This window comes from Passer montanus, unplaced genomic scaffold (assembly GCF_014805655.1).
Source record: "Passer montanus isolate IOZ18808 unplaced genomic scaffold, ASM1480565v1 scaffold25, whole genome shotgun sequence".
Lineage (NCBI taxonomy): Eukaryota > Metazoa > Chordata > Aves > Passeriformes > Passeridae > Passer > Passer montanus.
In genome coordinates, this window is record NW_024367149.1 from 6,556,975 (window position 1) to 6,576,276 (window position 19,302).

The 19,302-nt window shown below is 37.1% G+C and overlaps 1 protein-coding gene across 1 annotated transcript in view; it reads right to left on the reverse strand.

Moving 5' to 3' along the window:
• Nucleotides 1-1,396: 1,396 nt before the first annotated feature.
• Nucleotides 1,397-19,302, reverse strand: part of FAF1 (Fas associated factor 1) — a 150,089-nt gene continuing 132,183 nt past the window's right edge. Inside the window, exons 17-19 of the mRNA XM_039711387.1 lie at nucleotides 19,144-19,221; nucleotides 16,017-16,232; nucleotides 1,397-2,795 (exon numbers count right to left, since the gene is read on the reverse strand). Of these exons, the coding sequence (XP_039567321.1) occupies nucleotides 2,712-2,795; nucleotides 16,017-16,232; nucleotides 19,144-19,221 (378 nt within the window). The 3' untranslated portion in view covers nucleotides 1,397-2,711. The remainder of the gene's footprint in view (nucleotides 2,796-16,016; nucleotides 16,233-19,143; nucleotides 19,222-19,302) is intronic.

The window sequence follows — 19,302 nt, forward strand, 5'->3', positions numbered from 1 at the left end:
CCAGGAGAGCAGAAAATGATGGCATAGAATATTAATATTTCTACACAGGGATTGGTTTATGTTGATGGTGTGATTCAGAAAGGTGACTCGACATGGTTGCTTCTTGAAATCAGGCCCAAAGTATTTAAGGACCAAAATCATTAACGTTTTATTTAAAGAGCGATACACTTGTTCACGTTGTGGCAGAATGATCCCTGTATACTGATCTCAAAATCTTTATATCAGAGGGAAGTAATGCCACCACTTTGAACACTTCCAGTTAATTATCACTAGAACATTTTGATAATGACAGTGTATTTTGCAATATGAACAAAATGAGGGAAAAAATAATGGAGTTTAGAAGGAAAAAAAAAGGCCAAACAACCCTGGGAGCACTGACTTCAACAAGTTCAACAAATATTCAAGCCACATTTAATAACTTTATAAAACTAGTATCAAAGTAAAGAATATATAGTCAAAATACAGAAATCAAGTTGAGTGAGAGAAAACAGCCTGATGAGATCAAACAGAAGTTAAACAGAACAGATTAATATAAACAAGTTAGCTGAAAGGTCGCTTTGCTTTATGTAGCACTATTTCAGCAACTCCTTTCCTCAACAGCCAGCTTAGAAGGAAAAAAAAAAAAGATATGCATCACTTTAAAATCCTGCTGTATGTTTACTGTGATTGTTTGTAGAAACAGCATCACCCCAATTTGCAACCCATGTTAATTTCTTATTTAATAAACGCAGTGGAATTTTTTTTTTTTAAGAAAACGAAAGTTCAGAATGAAGCGTCTGCATTCAGCTTTCCATTACACATACGTTTATCTTCTATTGGCTAGGAATTCTTTTATTTGTGAACTGCAAATTATTAGGATTTGCTTACACTTCTAAACCTTTTGTGTGCCATAGATACTTCACTTCTAAAAGTGTCTGGTGTAGCACTCACTAATTACAGAATTATAAAAGGTAGAATAAGGCTTTGCCCGCTCAGAAATTCGCATTTTTGGTAAAGGTAACAATATATCAGCATCACTAACATCTTAATAATAGGCATACATTTAATTTTATATCACCATCCTTCCAAAGAAAAAAAGAAAGACTAAAAGATGTGTGCAACTGGTTTTAGCTTAGTATAAAATTTTCAAATCAGAACTCATTCAGCTACAATAAACACTATGAATTACGCATAAACATAGATGGAAAACAATGTTCCAGGCTTTAAATAAAAAAAAAAATAGTTTAGCAGATGATGATCCTGTAGTGCTATTGTGCACTGTCCTGCAAGCCCCGAGATAAAACAAAAACAAAAAAAAAGAGGGGGGGAAAGGAAGGGAAAAAATAAAAAGGAAAAAAAAGAAAAAAAAAAAAAAAACCCGAAAAAAAAAACCAAAAAAACCAAAAAAAAAAAAAAAAAAAAAAAAAGAGGGGGGGAAAGAAAGGGAAAAAATAAAAAGGAAAAAAAAGAAAAAAAAAAGATAAGAAAAACCCCCAAACAAACCAGTTTTGATGCAGGTTTGGCATCAACTGCACGTTATGGTCTTAGCCTCAGTATGCTCTTTCTATGGTTGAGAAATTTAGAGTACCAGATTTTTCCATGTCAGGTAGCAGGTAGCTGGTGCATACATTTCAGACAAGAGAACTACGATTTCTTTAATTTGAGATGGGATCAATAATGCATTGTTAATATGTCCAAAGTGTGCAACAATAAGGCAGATTTCTTATTACACCACCCCTTAAAATACCCATTGTTTGATGAACCAAACAAGGTGCTTTAAACCAGCAGAGTAATAGGAGACAAGCAAGTGCCAGAATGAAGAAAAACTGCTAGAATGGGAACTGCCCTTTCTTTCACAAGGAGAAATAAAGAACTTTTGTATCTGGTATTTGAAAGGTTTTTAACAGCTGATATTCAATATCAGCTGATTCCTGAAGTGTTGGCAAGATACCAGGTTTCTGGTACTGGCCATGTCTAATGTTATTTAAATATTCACATCATGCAATAAGCAGTTTCACACTGCAATGTAATGGAAAATACTTCCTAAACTGAATTGGAACTGAGACCCAAAGCAGAACCAGTAAATAAATATCTCGCATATATGTCAAACTATATTCTCCAAACAAAACCTTACATCTTATCAAAGAAGTCAGAAAGTACTAACAAAAATTATATGCTTTCTACTATAATACTGTTAAATTTCCATGGCTGAGAATGTCCCATTAATTTTTTTCTGCCTTTTTAAGTTAGTTGACAAAGTAGAAATTCAAACACAGAAATAAAATGCATATATATGAGAGCACTGGCTCAGTGAGATATCAAATATACAGCATTCTAGTGTCAAAAGTACAGGCAGAAATGTCCAAGATTTCTTGGTGAAAAAGGGGCATTTGAGGAGTAAAAATTCTACTTAACAATCACTCACATTTTAACAGTGCATTAATTATAACAAAAGCTGGATGATAAGTGAGCAACAGAATCATAATGTTCAGTGTTCATAGCAGAACTTTATCCTCTGCTCATTTAAATGAGGTTGGAAACATATACTCATGTATGTGAAACTTTAAGTAGCTATGTTTGTTTTTTCAATTTTTCAGGATTCTTGCAAGAGGCAAACTTGTGACATGGAATTGAGCTGGATGTCAGCACAAGGTGGTGCTCAGAGAAGTCTTCCTCTCGATGCTGTGCCTCTGGCTTATCAAAGGATGATTAGTCCTACAATCTTGCTTGATCTATTCTTTTGCCTCTAGGAAAAGGGTTTCTTGAGGATACAGTTTTACCTCCAGTAATGATTTATTTGGATCCAGCTGGGTCACCTGTAAATACATGAACACAAAGATATGTGTAAGTAGACTTTTGGATTGTTTATCTTCACAGTGCAGACTTTTACTGGGAAGATTTTTGAGTCCTTCCATCAGTGATTACTGAAGTAGTGAGTATTATTTTTCAGGATGCAGATTAAGAAATATATATTGTGTTTTCTGCTGTTGTTACAAGTATTCTTTTGTAATAACAAGGAACAGAATAATAAAAAACCATAATCCCTGACATTAATTCCAAGAAGGTCTGGTTCTCTACCATAAACTTATCCACTAATCTATTTTTGTCAAAGTTAAGAACTTTTGGAAGGTTTACTAGAACACATGAGTTATGATGAAAAATAAAACTGCACTCCTAGACAATCATCCCAAAATTTCAGTCAAACTGATGGTACAAGCAGCATAGCCAACCCAACAGGATCTCTCCATTGAAAAGGAAAACTTTATTTTCCTTCTCCCTTTCTTGCTCCAAGTCACGTGGTGGAACACCCAGCTTCCACCCACTTCAATGCTTTCCTCAATCATCCCAGGCTGGGAAAAAACCTGTTTAATTGTGTGGTTATTACACAATATATTTACTTATATAGACAAATTAATGACAACAAGTGTCCCAGTGTCCTGACGTTCAGGTTTACAAGCCAATGCTGTGACATCCTTCAGAATACTGCAAAGCTTCATGAAGAAATATAAACCATTGTCTGAAATATTTTCCTTCAATTTTTAAAATTATCTTCCCTGATAATTCTGGTTTTGTTTGTTTTGCTGTGTGAGCACACCAGTTATCAGAAGTCTACTTGTGAATAATAGATTATTAGTCTTATACCATAGGTATAAATGCAGATGCATGCCAATAAGTATTTTTTCCAAAGTTAAATTTGTTTCATCTATGATCACAACATGCCACTGCTTTCTAAAAATGTTCTCAGAAAACATAAAGGGTCCAGCACATTAAATGCTATGAATTAGTAAGAAATGTTAGTGTAATTTTCTTAAAAGCCTAATTTACTAATCCTGTTACCTATTAACAAATAGGTAACATTTGTTATTTGTTTACCTATTAATAAATGGGTAACTTCTCATTCTCTCCCCCCAACTAAATCAGGCAAACTTGAAATATATTTGCTTGAATATATTTGGGAATTATTGAATAATTAGGGAAAAATTACTATTTAAACAAACATTCAAGGCTTATCACTTCCTAAGACCATCAAAATCACTGTACTTTCATCTGACTGCAGCAGATTTTTTTAAAAAATGAAATAATTAAAAACCGCAAATCAAACCCAAAACCAAACAGATGCATTATTTTTATTCTCAAAGCAGGAACGTATTTTCTTAAACTTCATGTACCATGGTGAGCTACTGCTAAATGTCTGAAGAGAAAAATAATTTACAAAAACCAGACTCAATTTTAGATTCCTATTATCTACAGTCCAATTATGCATTCCTGCACAGATGCTGCTTGAATTATTGAAAGGTTATTATCTACGAAAGCAAACCTGTTATGTAAAAAACAGCCAAAGTAGTGCATTTAAGTTTGTGATTACAGAAGTATGCTAATTAAGTATCTTGTAGCATTTTTTAATGTTTTGATATTCTGCTACAGTCTGTTATTGAGCAGGGAGTGAGGTAAAGAGGGGTCTGTGCCATTCACAGCTTCTGAGGCATTGGGCACCTGAGAGAAGCAATTTTCCCTTTTTTCAGTACAAGCCCATATTAATTTAGACATCTCTATTTTCAAATCCTGCAACCATTTTGTTGGAGTTTTTCATTTGCTTTTTTTTTTTTATTTTGCAAGAAAAGGCAGGAAAGTCACAACATGTCTCTTTTGCACTTGGAAAATAATCCCAAAAGTATGCTTGGGCACTGAACACAACCTTCCAGGCTGTGACCATATGGAAACGTGTTATTCACTTGAGTATAATTCAAGATACATGTCCTAAGGTTTGCAAACTTCAAGTGCCTTAAATAACAACAGAGGATGTTCCTTCCTCAGTGAGAAGGGTCCTAGGAGCCTTCTGGAGTACCTGCAGCACAAGGACTGTGCAGCTTTTCACCATAATTTCAGTGTGCTGCTTAATTCACTGAGGGACAGCAGAGTTTGCAAATGTTTACACCATTACCCAATTAACTAACAATATGGCTCCTACATCTGTCAACAAACAAAGCTGTTGTTGCTTTGTTTTAGCTCCTTGGCATTTTCTGTTCATATGGGTCGCCATTGTACTTAATTATCACACCACAACCCTTCTGCAGCTTCTACTTTGTTATTTGTGGCTTGTAAATATCTTGTTTACTACAAAGAATAGAAGCCTTATTAGTGAACACACCTCCTAGCAAAAGAAATGGTTTCTCTAGTAAATATATGAAGTATAAGACCTAAGATGCATTCTAACCTAGAGTATTTTAAATCAGAATTAGAAACCAAAGAATGATCTGTAAGAAAGATCAGAGGAAAGAGCTGTAGCCTGCAAAGGTGTGTTCAATGTAGATTTCTACAGAATCTCATTCACTTATATTTATATGCATTATTTAATAAAGAAAAGTATAGAATGCCTTTAGCTGTGTATCTGTGTGCCTTGTTTCATTACCATTAGTATAAATTCTGGAACCCACAGAGCTGACACCCTTTGGCTCTGATGCCATTGCATGATGCTCTTTCCAAAACAGCCCTGCACATGATATAAGTTACACTGTCCCAAAGCCCTACTCCTTTATTAGTTGAAGATTTATTCTATATTATTAGCAATTACACAGAAAACCAGTGAAGTATGCTTATATATTGAATCTGATTTCATCTGTTCCACCTATGTGGCAGAATGAACACCTTCTTGATCAAGGCTCAAAATTCACCTTCAGCATTAGATAATGGCCTTAACAAATGCAAAAGGTACATTTTAATCTGTATCTTCAAGTTCCTACAATAACTGACTTTCTACCAATCATAAGCACACTCTAGGAGTCATCCCATGCATCACACTGTGAAACCAGCTGAATGTATTTTTCAAATCTTTTGTGGGTTTGCTAATACCCAATACTTTATATTATAATGGAACATGAACTAAAACCCCTTGAAAAGAGACTGTAAAGTGTTCCCAGCTTATCTGGTGAGGAGGGTGAGCATAACATAAGTGACAGCAAAATTACTGACATTCAAGCTCAGAGAGCCCTGTGTACAATACCACGCAGGTGCATTCAGGGCTGTCCCAAAGCCCTGAACACAGAGAGTGCCCCAGGAGATTTTATCTTCAGGCAAATGACTTTCTGTGCAAAGCTGAACACTCCCCTCCCTTCAGGGAACACTCCTTCCAGCAACAGGACCAGAGGTGCTACAGGACTTTATTTCTGCCACAGTAGATCTTGCCATTGGGCTGCTTTCACTGAAATAGGTACAAGCTGATAAACAAAATTTTTTTCCAACTATGGATTCAGTTTTATGGGACCTTTATGGCTTCATCTTTTAAAGAGCTTTGTTACACAGCCAATGTCAGTTTGGTGCCAGGGAGGTTATCATTTAAGTATTTATTAAAGTGAATTCTGTGGTGATTATTCCAACTAAGCACCAGCTAGTTGAAGTACTTCTGTGCCACTTAGAAGTTCAAATTATTTATGACTCTGCAAGGCACAAGGTAGTGATGTTAACTCTTATACTCCTCCTGTAAGAACGTAGTAGCTGCTTACACTTCATTCTGAGTAAATTAATTGGGTTTTTAGATAAACCAAAAATGAAAACTAATGCTAGCTTAAACAACACATTAATACACTTTTATAGCAGAGTATTTTTCCTCCCAGAATAACATGTGAGTTATTTCTGTCTTCACCTTTGCTGACCTATCTGTTCTATTACACACTCACATCCTGAGCAGCTGTACTTTTACCACTTACAAGGTGTGGCTCCTTACCCTCCCTAACTCTGCGGGGAAAAAGATAAACACAAAAAAAAATGGCTTAATGCCCAGGAAGGTAATTTAAAAATAAAGAATCAAACACACAATTATTATGACACTTACACAAGCAGTAAATATCACACCCTTCACCTTTCTCTCCACCCTAGGACAAGGATCTGATTCCCGAGCAGCACAGCCTCTATACCACTTACACACGCATGAATACATTTAATGAATCTAACGGACAAAGAGTTCTTTTACTCTCTTTTCTAATCCTCCTAAAGTATAAATGCAATAGAAATTACTTAAAGGCACACCTGGTAAAGTACCAGATCTGTTTAAAAAACTATATTTTCAGAGTGACACACAAACAAATACTGTGAATCCTTTCTACCTATTGAAATATCTCTGGGTTACACAGATAATACGCTCAACTTGAGCAACAAACAAAAGTAGAGTTACTTTATAGAAATATATGCAATTAGATTGGGCTTAGTTGAATAAACTTGGAGATAATTTACATCTGAATTGAAGAAAGCCGTCACAAACAAGGAAAAATATGTCATAGTAAAAGACTTGTAGCCTCCATCCAAACACAAAGCTTTAATCCAATACATCACACTGACTCTTATTTTTCTCAAGAGGTTTTCTCAAAACATATTTTAGATTAAGCACATTTAAAAACACATTTACTAAGCAAAGTAGAAGCTGTTGATCAACCAGAAAATTGTGATGCTGTATCCTCTACTTTGAGCATGGTTCCCATTTTTCCCTTGGTAAACCGTGCAGTGCTCTGAGATGCAGCCAACCTTGACACAGAGTCTAAGTTTTCATTGCCTTAACATACTTTTTCTTTTTTAAAATGCTGCACAGATTTTAATCAGTGAAGGCTGATTAGCCTCTCTTGCACTAGACTTACTTGACAGTAAATTAAGACAGCAACTGTGTTCTCCCCTGTTTTCTAAAACACTAAATGTAATGACAGGGTGGTGCAAATACCAAGGATAAGCCCAAACTCACTGTTGCTGTATTTGTATAGTGGCACCTGGACTATCTGGTGCTTTTTAAAAGTTCTAAATGAAAATCTCATTTTTCAGCTGGAATAAATATCTCATATTTGCAAAAAAAAACCCCAAAAAACCTTAACAAGCAAAAACTTTAAAAAAGGTGTTTTAAGCAACCCTACAAAAATTAATCACTTTTTTTGTCAAAACTAAATAAAGCCCCCAATGTAAATGATGTTTTTAAAAATACCAGATTTTTACTCTAATCCTATAGCTTTTTAATAGTGAGTAATGGAAAAAAAAAATTCTAATTGAAAATCTGATTTTTCAGCTGGAATAAAAACTTAATATTTGCCAAAAAAAACCCCCAAAAAAGCCTTAACAAGCAAAAGCTTTAAAAAAAGGGTTTTTAAGCAACCCTACAAAAATGAATCACTTTTTTTGTCGAAACTAAATAAAGCCCCCAATGTGAATGATGTTTTCAAAAACACCAGATTTTTACCCTAATCCTATAGTTTTTTTAATAGTGAGTAACGAAAAAAAAAACCAAAAAAAACAAAAACATAACTGTCGTTTATCTTCTTTCCAGCAAAAGGCCTGGGGAAGGGCTGTATGCACCTGGGTAGCTCTGAGGCAGTTCTGCGCCTCTTTTTAGCCAAGGACCAGAAATTTTGTTTAGTGATTAGTACAAAGTATGGCCAAAATACATCCAGTTACCAGCATCACTGAACATTTGTTTTACATTTCTTTCCAAGAATGCCTGTTTTTAACCAAGGACCAGAAATTTTGTTTAGAGATCAGTACTTGCCCAAAATATGGCCAAAATACATCCAGTTACCAGCATCACTGAACATTTGTTTTACATTTCTTTCCAAGAACTGATCTCACTTTAAAAAAATCACTATAAAAAGGCTGCATCTCCCTCTAGCCTTTCAAACAGCTCATTTTCAATGACAACCCATCCGCTCTTTCATTTTGGCAGAAGTGCAAACACAGAAGTATTTCAATTGAGAAAAGCCTCTCTGAATAATGTGACTTTTATTGTTGTGGTGCTAATGGTGCTGAAGTATTACACAAGCTGCCTTGAGAGCAAGAAGATGGAGCTGGAGTCAGTCAGAGGAGTCACATGCAGGTCCTGACCTGGACATTAATGGTCCCACAGTGGCCACAGCTCTGAGACTGGAGGACTTCAGGCTTTGAGGAAGAGCAAGGTGGTGTAAAGATCTCCTCAGATTTTCTGCTTTCCTCCCTTCCTTCTTTCTGGTTTGAACTCTTTGATTTATTTAGGAATTCTCTGTGCAGTTTCTCAGAAAAAGAGAAGCTGACAGAAAAGCCTGGACCTTGTCTTTTCCTGACAAAGGACCTGCAGGAAGAGGAGCTCCACTACCTCCTCCCTCATGCTGTTTACCTTAATTTTTCTTGTTGAGAACAGAAAGTTTAAGTATTGGCATTTACAGATGAGAGCATTTGTATATTAAGCATGCTTTCTGCTGTGCCAGGGAGCAAAACAGTCCATTACTTCTGGGCATTTACTGTGTGCTTATAGTGAACTAACAATTATTCATGTATTTAACTCTTTTTAAATGCACTAGCTACACAGAAAAAAAGATGACATTCCCAGAAGTACTACAGCTTTCACTCTGGAGAAGGATGAAGAGCTGAAAGAAAGCAAACAGTCACATGCTCTGGAAGTTGGAAAACATATAAATACATTTAGTGCTCCAAATGAACTGTAAGAACTTTGCTTTGCATACATCCCAGAGGGGAATGGATGGGAACACAGCCACTCACAGAAGAACGACCCAGGATTGGACTCAAGTGCACTTAATTATAATTGCATGAAAGAACAATCCAAAAGGATTTTTATCACCAGTTCAAAGGATTAAGATGTTCAGATATCACAATGATATCTACAGTATAACATTGTGATTGGTTGATAGGCAAATGGAATAAAGAGAGTGCCTAGGACTGCTTTGGTGATTTAGCCTGATGCATTACTTATGCAATTACCAAAACAGCAGGAGATCATTAAATTTTCTGGTAACCAGACACAGCAGTCTTAGTATCATACCAGTACAAAGGCTCTCTATTGGTATTTTATCATTTCATTTTCTTTCTAGATGGGTCAAAAAAGTCCACAAAATGGATATTACACATGAATTCTGGAGAAAAAGTACAAAATTGCCCCAGTTTATCCTGGATAAAGTTATATGCAAGAGCAAAGCTCTACAGTTTAACTAAGGCATCTTCCTGGGAACAATAACGCGCCTCCCCTGAAATCAATGTTTTGTAAAATGGGGCAGTGCTGAATAAAAGAGCACTTTGGGTGCGAGGGATGTGCACTGAAGGGCTCTTGGGTGGAATTCATGAATGCCAGGGTTGGCATTAGTCACTGGGCCAGCTAATGAGGATGATTCATGGGGAGCTCGTGCTCCACATGAGCACGCAGCGCTGGGTGAGTGCTGGCTTCCTCCAGTGAGCCCCGAGCAAAAGAGATCATCTGAAATGCACACCTATTTCCTGAAACTGGTTAAACAGTACTCAAATAGAGCTGCTGAGAGAGATCAGAAACTATATTGATCTACAGAATGCAATTCCACTTCCTTTCTTACATCTGTGAGATGAGATCTCCTTTCAGTGACTTGATACAAGAAGGGCTTTAATCCTTCACTTTGGATCAGTTACCTATGTAAAGACACTGGGTCTGAAAAAAACACACCAAGTCTGTCGTTTTTGGAAGAAAACATTGTGAAAAATCTTTCCGTAATATTTACAGATTTTTTTACTACCTAGATGGAAATTATATTTCCACAGAAGTAAATATCATGTTTCAAGAAGCAAAATATACTCAGTGTCCTCCCAGGTGCTGTGACTGACTTCACCAGTGTAAGAATGTTACCTACTCCCTTTTTAGGTGCTGACCAAAAGACTGTGAGACTGTGTTCTTTGTGAGCAACAAACTTGTTAAAAGCAGGAAAATCTGGGAGCTACAAATGCTTCAGTGTCCTTTCATCTCACACTCGAGGTTAATCTTCCCAATCCCTCCACTGTTACAAGCCATCAGGAAGAACGGTCAGAAACCAGGCTTCAAAAGAGGCATGGGAATATGCCAGTCTGGAATGGCCAATTTGCTTAGGCAACTTCTCAGTGTCTTAATTAAACCAAACCTAACGGCTTGGATAAATAAAATAACAACAGATCTTGAAAGGAGAGGAAAGACAAGGGCAGGTAGTATTGACTTAAGGAAAGCTGTAAATGATAGGAGGAAGGGCATCTACCTTTGTAGGTGGCTGTGGCCTTGTGTAAACTAGATCAGAGTAAGCACATGACATCACTGACCAGAAGAATTTAAATTATGTGAATTGAAAGAGATGACTAGTACTTGGTATAGTAAGAAAGATAAATATCAGTAACTGAAACGACTGGAAAAATTACAGGTATCACATGTAATTCTCAAAATTTTTTGAGACTATCAGAAAAAAATTTCATTCATCTGAAATCCTCCTCTGTTATAAAACATATATTCAAGCTACTTTCCTGATTTACTTGAAATTACTAAAAATACTACAGGTGTAGCCATGACACTGCACAAATCCTTTATCACAATAATATCTTTCTTCCATTTTTCTATCAAGATTATGACTAGGGAGAAGAATCTTAAAAGTCAAAGATGGTCCTGGCACACTCCATTTTTCTATCAAGATTATGACTAGGGGGAAGAATATTGAAAGTCAAAGATGGTCCTGGACATTTAACTCTTTCATGAACTATTTAAGTTCAAACACTCCCTAATGAGTTTAAAAGTAAGTTATCTGAAGGCAGTGATAACAGGGTGAAATTCAGAACAATCCTTACAAAGAACAGCTGCCAGAACTCATACACAGAACTCAAACAGCTGCCAGAACTCACACACAAAATTGTCAAACTACCTGGCATAACAAAAGAAGGACCATGCTCCAACATCACCTTTCTGAAAACATCAGAGGGCAATTCCCTGCTCAGAGGACTCCACAGCAAGTGCTGCAGCTAAACTTACTATCCTGTGGCATTATTTTCACCACTGTGAGCATCAAAGAGGATTAATCTTGCCAAAGCACAGGAACAAAAAAATCACGTTTGGGTTTGGAGGAATATCTTACCATTATTCTATTCCCATATACTCCCAAAACTATGAATTGCCTGGCCCTAAATTTACTGAAATCCTGATCATATCTGATTTAAATTGACATGCAATTTGAGTTAAATTTATTTTATGCACTTTCAAGGGAGATTTTTTGTTTCTGTTTATTTAAACTGCTGTTGAAATTGGTTAATTAAAAGGATTTAAAAAATCTTAATACTCTAAACAGAGCAAACTGGTTCTGAATTATTAAGCAACATTTTAGATGCATTTAAATAACCTTAAGTGACTTAACTGCCACCTGATCCTAAGCTGTGGCTCAGAAAAATAAAATGTGAAATACTGTAGAAGTCTTGGCTTACCAAGGCTTCCAGATACAGTAAATAAAGAGCTTAAGTCTCTAATACCATGTCTGCAGAAGGCATACTCTCAAATACATAACTAATGCTCCACCTCAAGGAGAAATCAGCAGCAGTAATTATAGCTTGAAATTTTGATTTTTCATGAGAAATTAATAAATTGAGTCTTTCAAATATAGCATTTAGAAGGAGGAATCATGCCTGGCCCTCCCTTTCTGACAGACACCATAGAACATTCAAACATATCAACCCTAGAAGGATGGCTGAAGCTCATCTTGGGTAAATTTCTGAACATTCCTCTTCTAGTTTCAGCTAGACCTGGTCCACTTCAGCTTCTTGCCTAAGTGGGGTAAAATGCTCACTCTGTAAGATGTTAACAGTTTTAGGAAGGCTTCTGCACATCACCAGCACTGAAGAAATGGGAGGAACTGAGTGTCTGGAGGTCTCCAAGGCACTGGGAGAAGGAGGATCCTGCAGCTGGGAGGTCAAGAGGACTACCAAAGTCAGAGTTTGTATTTAAACTATACATAATACTTTTAAAAAAAATATGTTTGAAAGTATCAGACTTACTTTGCTGGAGTTTTGCTGCAATAAGTCAGAATTTGGGAAAGCTGTTAAGAGAAAGGGAGCTAAATCCTGAACCAAAGTCAGAATTTGGGAAGGCTGTTAGGAGAAAGGGAGCTAAATACTGAACCAAAGTCAGAGTTTTGGAAGGCTTTTAAGAGAGAGGGACCAAAATACTGAACTAGAAGGTTGACTGAGCACACTAACATACACTGAGTAAGCTCTTTTTGTTTTCTGGAAGACAGGGAACTGAACTCTGAAATCAGCACACACATTTAACAGCACACACATTTGCTCCCACGAAGACTTTGCAGGTGTATTTCAGAATACAAGAAATACACTCTTTGCATTAAAATTTCTTTGCCAAGAAATACAATACAGCTTTTCACTCCCAAAATGAGCTTGCCAACGTTTCCAGGCACAAGCTCCCAGCTGCCCCAGGCTCACATTTGTGACACACACGGGTGGTACAAGATGTGGTGCTGAGGTACTAAGAGAGGAGCTGGTTAATATCTCATTTCAGCACAGGTAGAAAGAACAACACAGTCAGTGACAAAGACCCAATAACAAGTCGCTGCATGTGCTTAACTGCTTTGGAATGTCACTGCTGTTTTAAAATCTACAAGTAGTGTCTGGAAAAGGTTAATCTGGGTATTTACTCATGTGTAGAAGTTTGTATTTACAGTAGGGTTATGATACCAACTTTAAGTTAGCTAAGGATATCTGTGTAAGCAACTGGAACACAGGACTAAGAACTAATGAATTTTTATTTATGAAAGATGTAAAAGTACTTCAACGACATTGTATCAGAACTGATGGCTTTGAACTTCAGGTAAAAATGCTCTAACAAGCTTTTCACAAGAAAATGTTGACCTGGTTGAAGATAATCCCCTTGTTTTGATAAGACAGAAACACTTTTGGGGGTGTGTATGTTATTGTAAAGCAGATTAGGATAGAAAAAACTCCACAAACTTTAGAATACATGTTTTCATCTTATTGCAGCAGAACTCCAGAAAAGTAATTCTGATACTTTCAAACATATTTTTTCCAAAATGTTATGTATATTTTAAACACAAACATTTTAAATGCTCCTGTTCTTTGGAGCACAAGCATTCCAAGTGCAGCACAGATTTCCATTCATGCTGCTGACATACCATACAGCAGAAGGGTCTTGATAACTCACAGTGTATTTTCAAGTGACTACAGACCACAAAGCCCAAGGCAATGAATATATACTTTGACTGTACTTCTTCCAAGCCATTCAAGAATGCCTTATTTTTATTTTTTAAAATCTGTCTATGGAGTTGCATGCTTCCAACTTTCCAAACCTGGGGAACATGACAGATGTCATTTACAGTTCTCAGTGGTTAGCAAACCCCTGGGGAATATTTTTCGTCTGTCGTGTCTCTGGTGGTCACAATGGCAATGGGATTCATACATGGCTGAGTCAATCAGCATGAATCATTTATGTGACTCCTCATACATGGCATTATTAGGTTGGAATCGTAGAAAAAAGATGACAGGGTCTTTGCTTCCCACACAGCAGACCAACAGCTCCAGACCCTGCCACTAAATTCTCCTTTCTTTGCCTCAGTCTTTCTCCCTGCCAGTTTCACACATGTAATGACAATACCAGCCTGTTCTAATTTAGTGGTATTTTTTTTCTTTTCTACTCCTTTTAGAACTTGTTCTTATGTGATTCACCTGATAAATTTTAGAGTTTTTTTACAGATGACTAACATTCATAATGACGACAATATGAATAAGTACAGAAACAGCCAGAGTAAAGTAAAAAACAAATGTAAAAAGTTAAGAGCAATATACCTGTAGGGTATTTATATTAAATATGTATTACATCAGAAATAAGTTACAGGTGGGGAGGCATGACTTGCAAAAAATTTTAAATGTACAGCCCCATTGTTTAGACTGCACAAAACTGGTTTCCTTTGTCAAGTACACTGAACCACCAGTAATCCTGAAAATACAGGTGACTTCTAGTCTTTGGTTCCACTGGAAATGGTACTGCATGCTTAAGGAGTAAAGTTAATTAATGATTAATGAGAGTCCTTAAATGGTGCTTTTCAGTCTGACTGATCAGGATTCCCAGTACAGGGCAAGGTGGAAGAAGAGCTGTAAGCACTGCAATCCTGTCCACAGTTGTGCCAAAAATGGGTCAGAAACCACATCCCCTCAAAAAGTTGTATGCTTACTAAGGATGAGCTTCTTCTCCTTTGCAGTACTTACAAATAAGATGATAAAGAAAGAGGTATCTGTTACAAACTACTGCAAACATGTCAATCAGAGCCTCATCCCTAGTGAACTACCCCAGGGGCAATGATGGGAAACAAAATGGGAAAGCAATCCAAATTACTGAACTCCTTTGGTGAGAAATGGTCTAACCAGTCCCCTGGAGATGCCTCCAGCAAACAAGACCCCAGCTGGTCCAGAGCTGCCCCACTCATCTGCAGTGCCCAGGCAGTGTGGCCAAAGAGCTGCTGAACTCCACCAGCACTGCTTGGCTCTGTCCTGACATCTCTGCCATGCCCATTCCCTTCCCCTTTTATCCAGGGCCCCTGCACAGCTGGATCCACTGACTTTCATCTTTGCTGTAGCAATGACTAAATAACAAATAAAAGTTAATTTGTGCAGAACACACAGAGGTGGATTTTCAAAGGAATTTAGGAGCAAGCACAAAAATTATCTGTTGATGTATCAACAGAATTGGCTACTATAAGCAGTGAGCAGTATTGATTCTGAAAATCAGCCACAGCAGGTTCATTATACAATTTAAAGGTAGGAGATGTAATTATCTACTGGTATTATGTAACAGGTGGATCAAATATTTATTAGCATATACTTAATAGTTCATAACTGGGTACTATCTGATGCTGAGCCTTATTCATAACGTCAAGTTGCATCCAAATGGCAAAAGCAGAAAGATCAGAAGTATAACAGACCTAAACAATGAACCACCAGCAGTGCTGATGGAGCTTCTTTCAAAATAGGACATGAGCAAAGCTGGCTCAGCATATTCAAGTTTTCACTGAATATGGTCCACAACTTTTTCTGAAATGTAGCATTTTTTACAATATCACTGGAGGCAGGTTTCACAGCTCTGTATGAAACATCTGACAGCACTGGGCAGCCAGCAGCTGGCTTAGAGCTTGGCAGCACTGGAAGATACCCAGGCACACCTTTTACCTTCTATGCTATAACACCCCAGCCAACCAACCCACAGGAGCAAGAAGCAGAGGTATTTATTCCTGAAAGGTGCATTTACTCACATCTCTCCTCGGAAAGGTGCCCAGCAGCTTGTACTCCTCCCAAGGATACCCCTTGGAAGCTACAAAATCAAAGACAACCTGCAGCTTGCTGCTGGCCAGGAAACGCCGCTCAAAGAATTCTCCGCTGGGCGTCCGGATGCGGAGTTTGCTGACAGACTCAGTGCTCTCCTCCTTCGGCTCGGGGGGCAAGGACTGCTCCAGAGACAGCCTGATGGCCTGGGGAAGGAAAAACAACCATTTTTTCTAATGCTAGCAACAGAAGAAAGGGAGAAAGCTTTTCTGTTTATTTCTTCTAGAACTTCAAGATGTGTCGCAGTGCTCCAGAGTCTTTATATCTCAATGACAAAATAATTTTTACTCACTCCTTAATAACAGCCCACCAGACAACTAATTAAAATAAATCCTTCTTTATAACACATATTATTAGGTCTACAGTAAATGCACGATGGGATACGTAATTTAATCATTTGGCAGAGAGCCTTGGAAAAAAATTGAATGAGAGAATAATTGTCAAGTGGCCAATTGCTTCCTTAAAGGGTATAAATTAAAAGGCAGTAAAAGTATTTCTTTAAAAGCACTTGTCAAATTGTCTTCCTCTTGCAATGATAATTGACCATTTGCAGTAGACTAGACCCTTAATGGCAGTTCAGAGTGAAAAAAAATATATGCAAGAAATTTACTATAAATAAACTGAAACACTGTTAAAAGATGCAATTAAAAATGCCACAAATGTATATTAGATACACAGAGGACATACAGAAGTAGGAATTATCAAACGAAGAAAACTGGAAGAAGAGAAATAGGAGCTTAAAGATTTAAAATTGGTGGTAGTAGTACTAGTAGTACTTACAAGAAGATTGTTCTAAGTACAGGTGAACATATTTTCTGCAATAACCTGCATGAAATCATCCCTCAAATTGCAATGACACTACATGGCAGTCATATGGGTATGACTGTCTTCCTGCCAACACTGCTGATGTCAAGACTTTAAGGGCAGGACTGAGGTCTGTGCTCTCTGTCCTCTGTCTCTGTGAGCTGCTACAGCACCAATCCTTTGATTAGATTTTCTTTTTTTAAATATAAAATTAATGGCTAACATTAGACTGCTGAATGAGGTGGGCTTGATTTTCAAGGGCATTTTTGGTATTCATGGGCAGCATCAGCATCTGTCAAAAATTTGATCATACTCAGAAGCAGCTCTGTTACAATATCACCTCACTTAAGGTAGCACTTAAAGAGAAGCTAAATGAATGGAAGAAGCAGCACAAACACACTGCCTGTCCCAAAACATGCCTAAAAGGCAATTTTTCAAACTGAAGAGGCAGTCAGGCAGGGATTTACCCATTTTCAAGGAACTTTCAGTATACACAGTTGCTATTTGTGCCTTTGAAATGCCCCCCAAGGTCATTTAGTAACAGAAACTGATAGAGGGTGATTACGTTGCAGGGAAAGAAGTGGGCAGAAGCAAGATTACAAAGGCTTTTAAATAGACTACTTCTTACACACACACCTCTGAGCAAATTATATCTCAGTATAAATATTTATACATAGAACTTCAGTTCATTTTTGCTCATCTACTATGAGATAATATTTTAAATAGATTCTATTTTAATTTTCTCCCTCTCCATTCTCAACCACCTGCTTACTATCTCACTGTTTTGACATTTCCCCACACAGTATAACAACAGATGCTACATTATTTACTGAACCCAATCAATTATATTATAGAAAAATAAACAACAGTAGCTCATTACAGCTCCTTCCTTTGTGCAAAGAGTGCGTCGCTCCCCAAAGTAACCACTCAAAATAAAATGGCAATTTACAATGGATATTTTGTACCAGCAAACCAAGTCAGACAGCAATGACATGATGGATCACATTAAAAACTCTTGGACCTGAACAAGCAATTTCAGTTTGTTGATAAGAAGGTGTTCAGTATGTGAAGAGCTCAATAGTCAGATTTTAAAATACAAACTGAACATAAAGTCACTTCTGTAAGTAAACACTGTTGCAAAACAATTCAGTCCAAGTAATCAGTATACTTGAAAATGGGGAGTGTTAGTAAACATTATTGTTAAAATCCCTTTTGTTCTACTAAGCAAACAGATCCCATTATTTTCATTACTGCACTCTGCAATAAAACAGGGAAGCCCAGGTATATTTTGGTAACATGGGCCAGAGCTGCAGCCTTTGCATAAGAAAACCATTTCCAAACAGCCAAGGTATCAGAAAAGGCTCAGGAGCAGATGCAACGAAGCAGAAATAATTATTGTTTCTATGCATGCAAAATAACTCAGAAAAGAAAAACATATTTCTTGCTTGAGCCTGAGTGTGAGCTGATTGTGAGCCTGCTCCTGCTGCAGTGGATTCATGTTCAGCTGCTGTTAACCTCACAGAATTGCCATCTCACAACCAGTCTAGACCCTGCAAGAGGCTGCAGGAGCCATCTATGAGAGGCACTGGGACCTCAGAGTGCATTTACCAAATTGAGAGAACCTACAAAATAGTTTGAGGAACAGCACCTTTCACAGCACAGGCTTTCTGTTTTCTTACAGAGGCCTAGAGACATAAAGTACTTGTTAAAACACAATTTTCATTCTAAGAAAGATTCTGTAGAAGACTGTTCAGAAATTTTTTAAAGTACCACAAATTTCAAGATTCTGGATTTTATTTTCTTAATCTTTTTTTTAAAAAGTGGATTGTCTCCCAAATTAAATTTGGTAACTTGTTTGATCAGAATTGCAGGTAGGCTTTGTGCTACTTCTGGAAAAAAAGAAAGGGTTTCATGTTTTTAAAAGGAGTGGCTGCAGAAAACAGGTTAGAGCCTCCCAAAGATTCCAGCATTTATGGAGGTCATTTCACAGATCTCCTGTGAGCAGGTCCATCAAATAACTGGCTGTATCTGAGACTCAGATGATAAAACAGAAAAGCCATTAAACAGTGGATTAAAATTATTTAGCTGCACTTAGTTTCACATATACACAGTAAGAAATCAATAACAGTGAAGAAAATTGATCACATAAAAACTATACTTTGAATTGAAATTGCAGTGTGTGCTGAATGACAGTTTCAGTGCTCATAAGCTTCATGAATTCATAAAGTTATCAGAAAAGGTAAAACATCCCACCTCACGTTCCTCCTCCTGTTCTTTCCGGATCTGTTCCAAGCGAAACTGCTCTGCCATTTCTCTCTCTTGTGCTTCCCTCTAACAAACACAAAGGGCAATCCCACGTAAATATGTGATAAATACAAATGCAAAGAAATTTTTAAACATTTCCATAGAAAT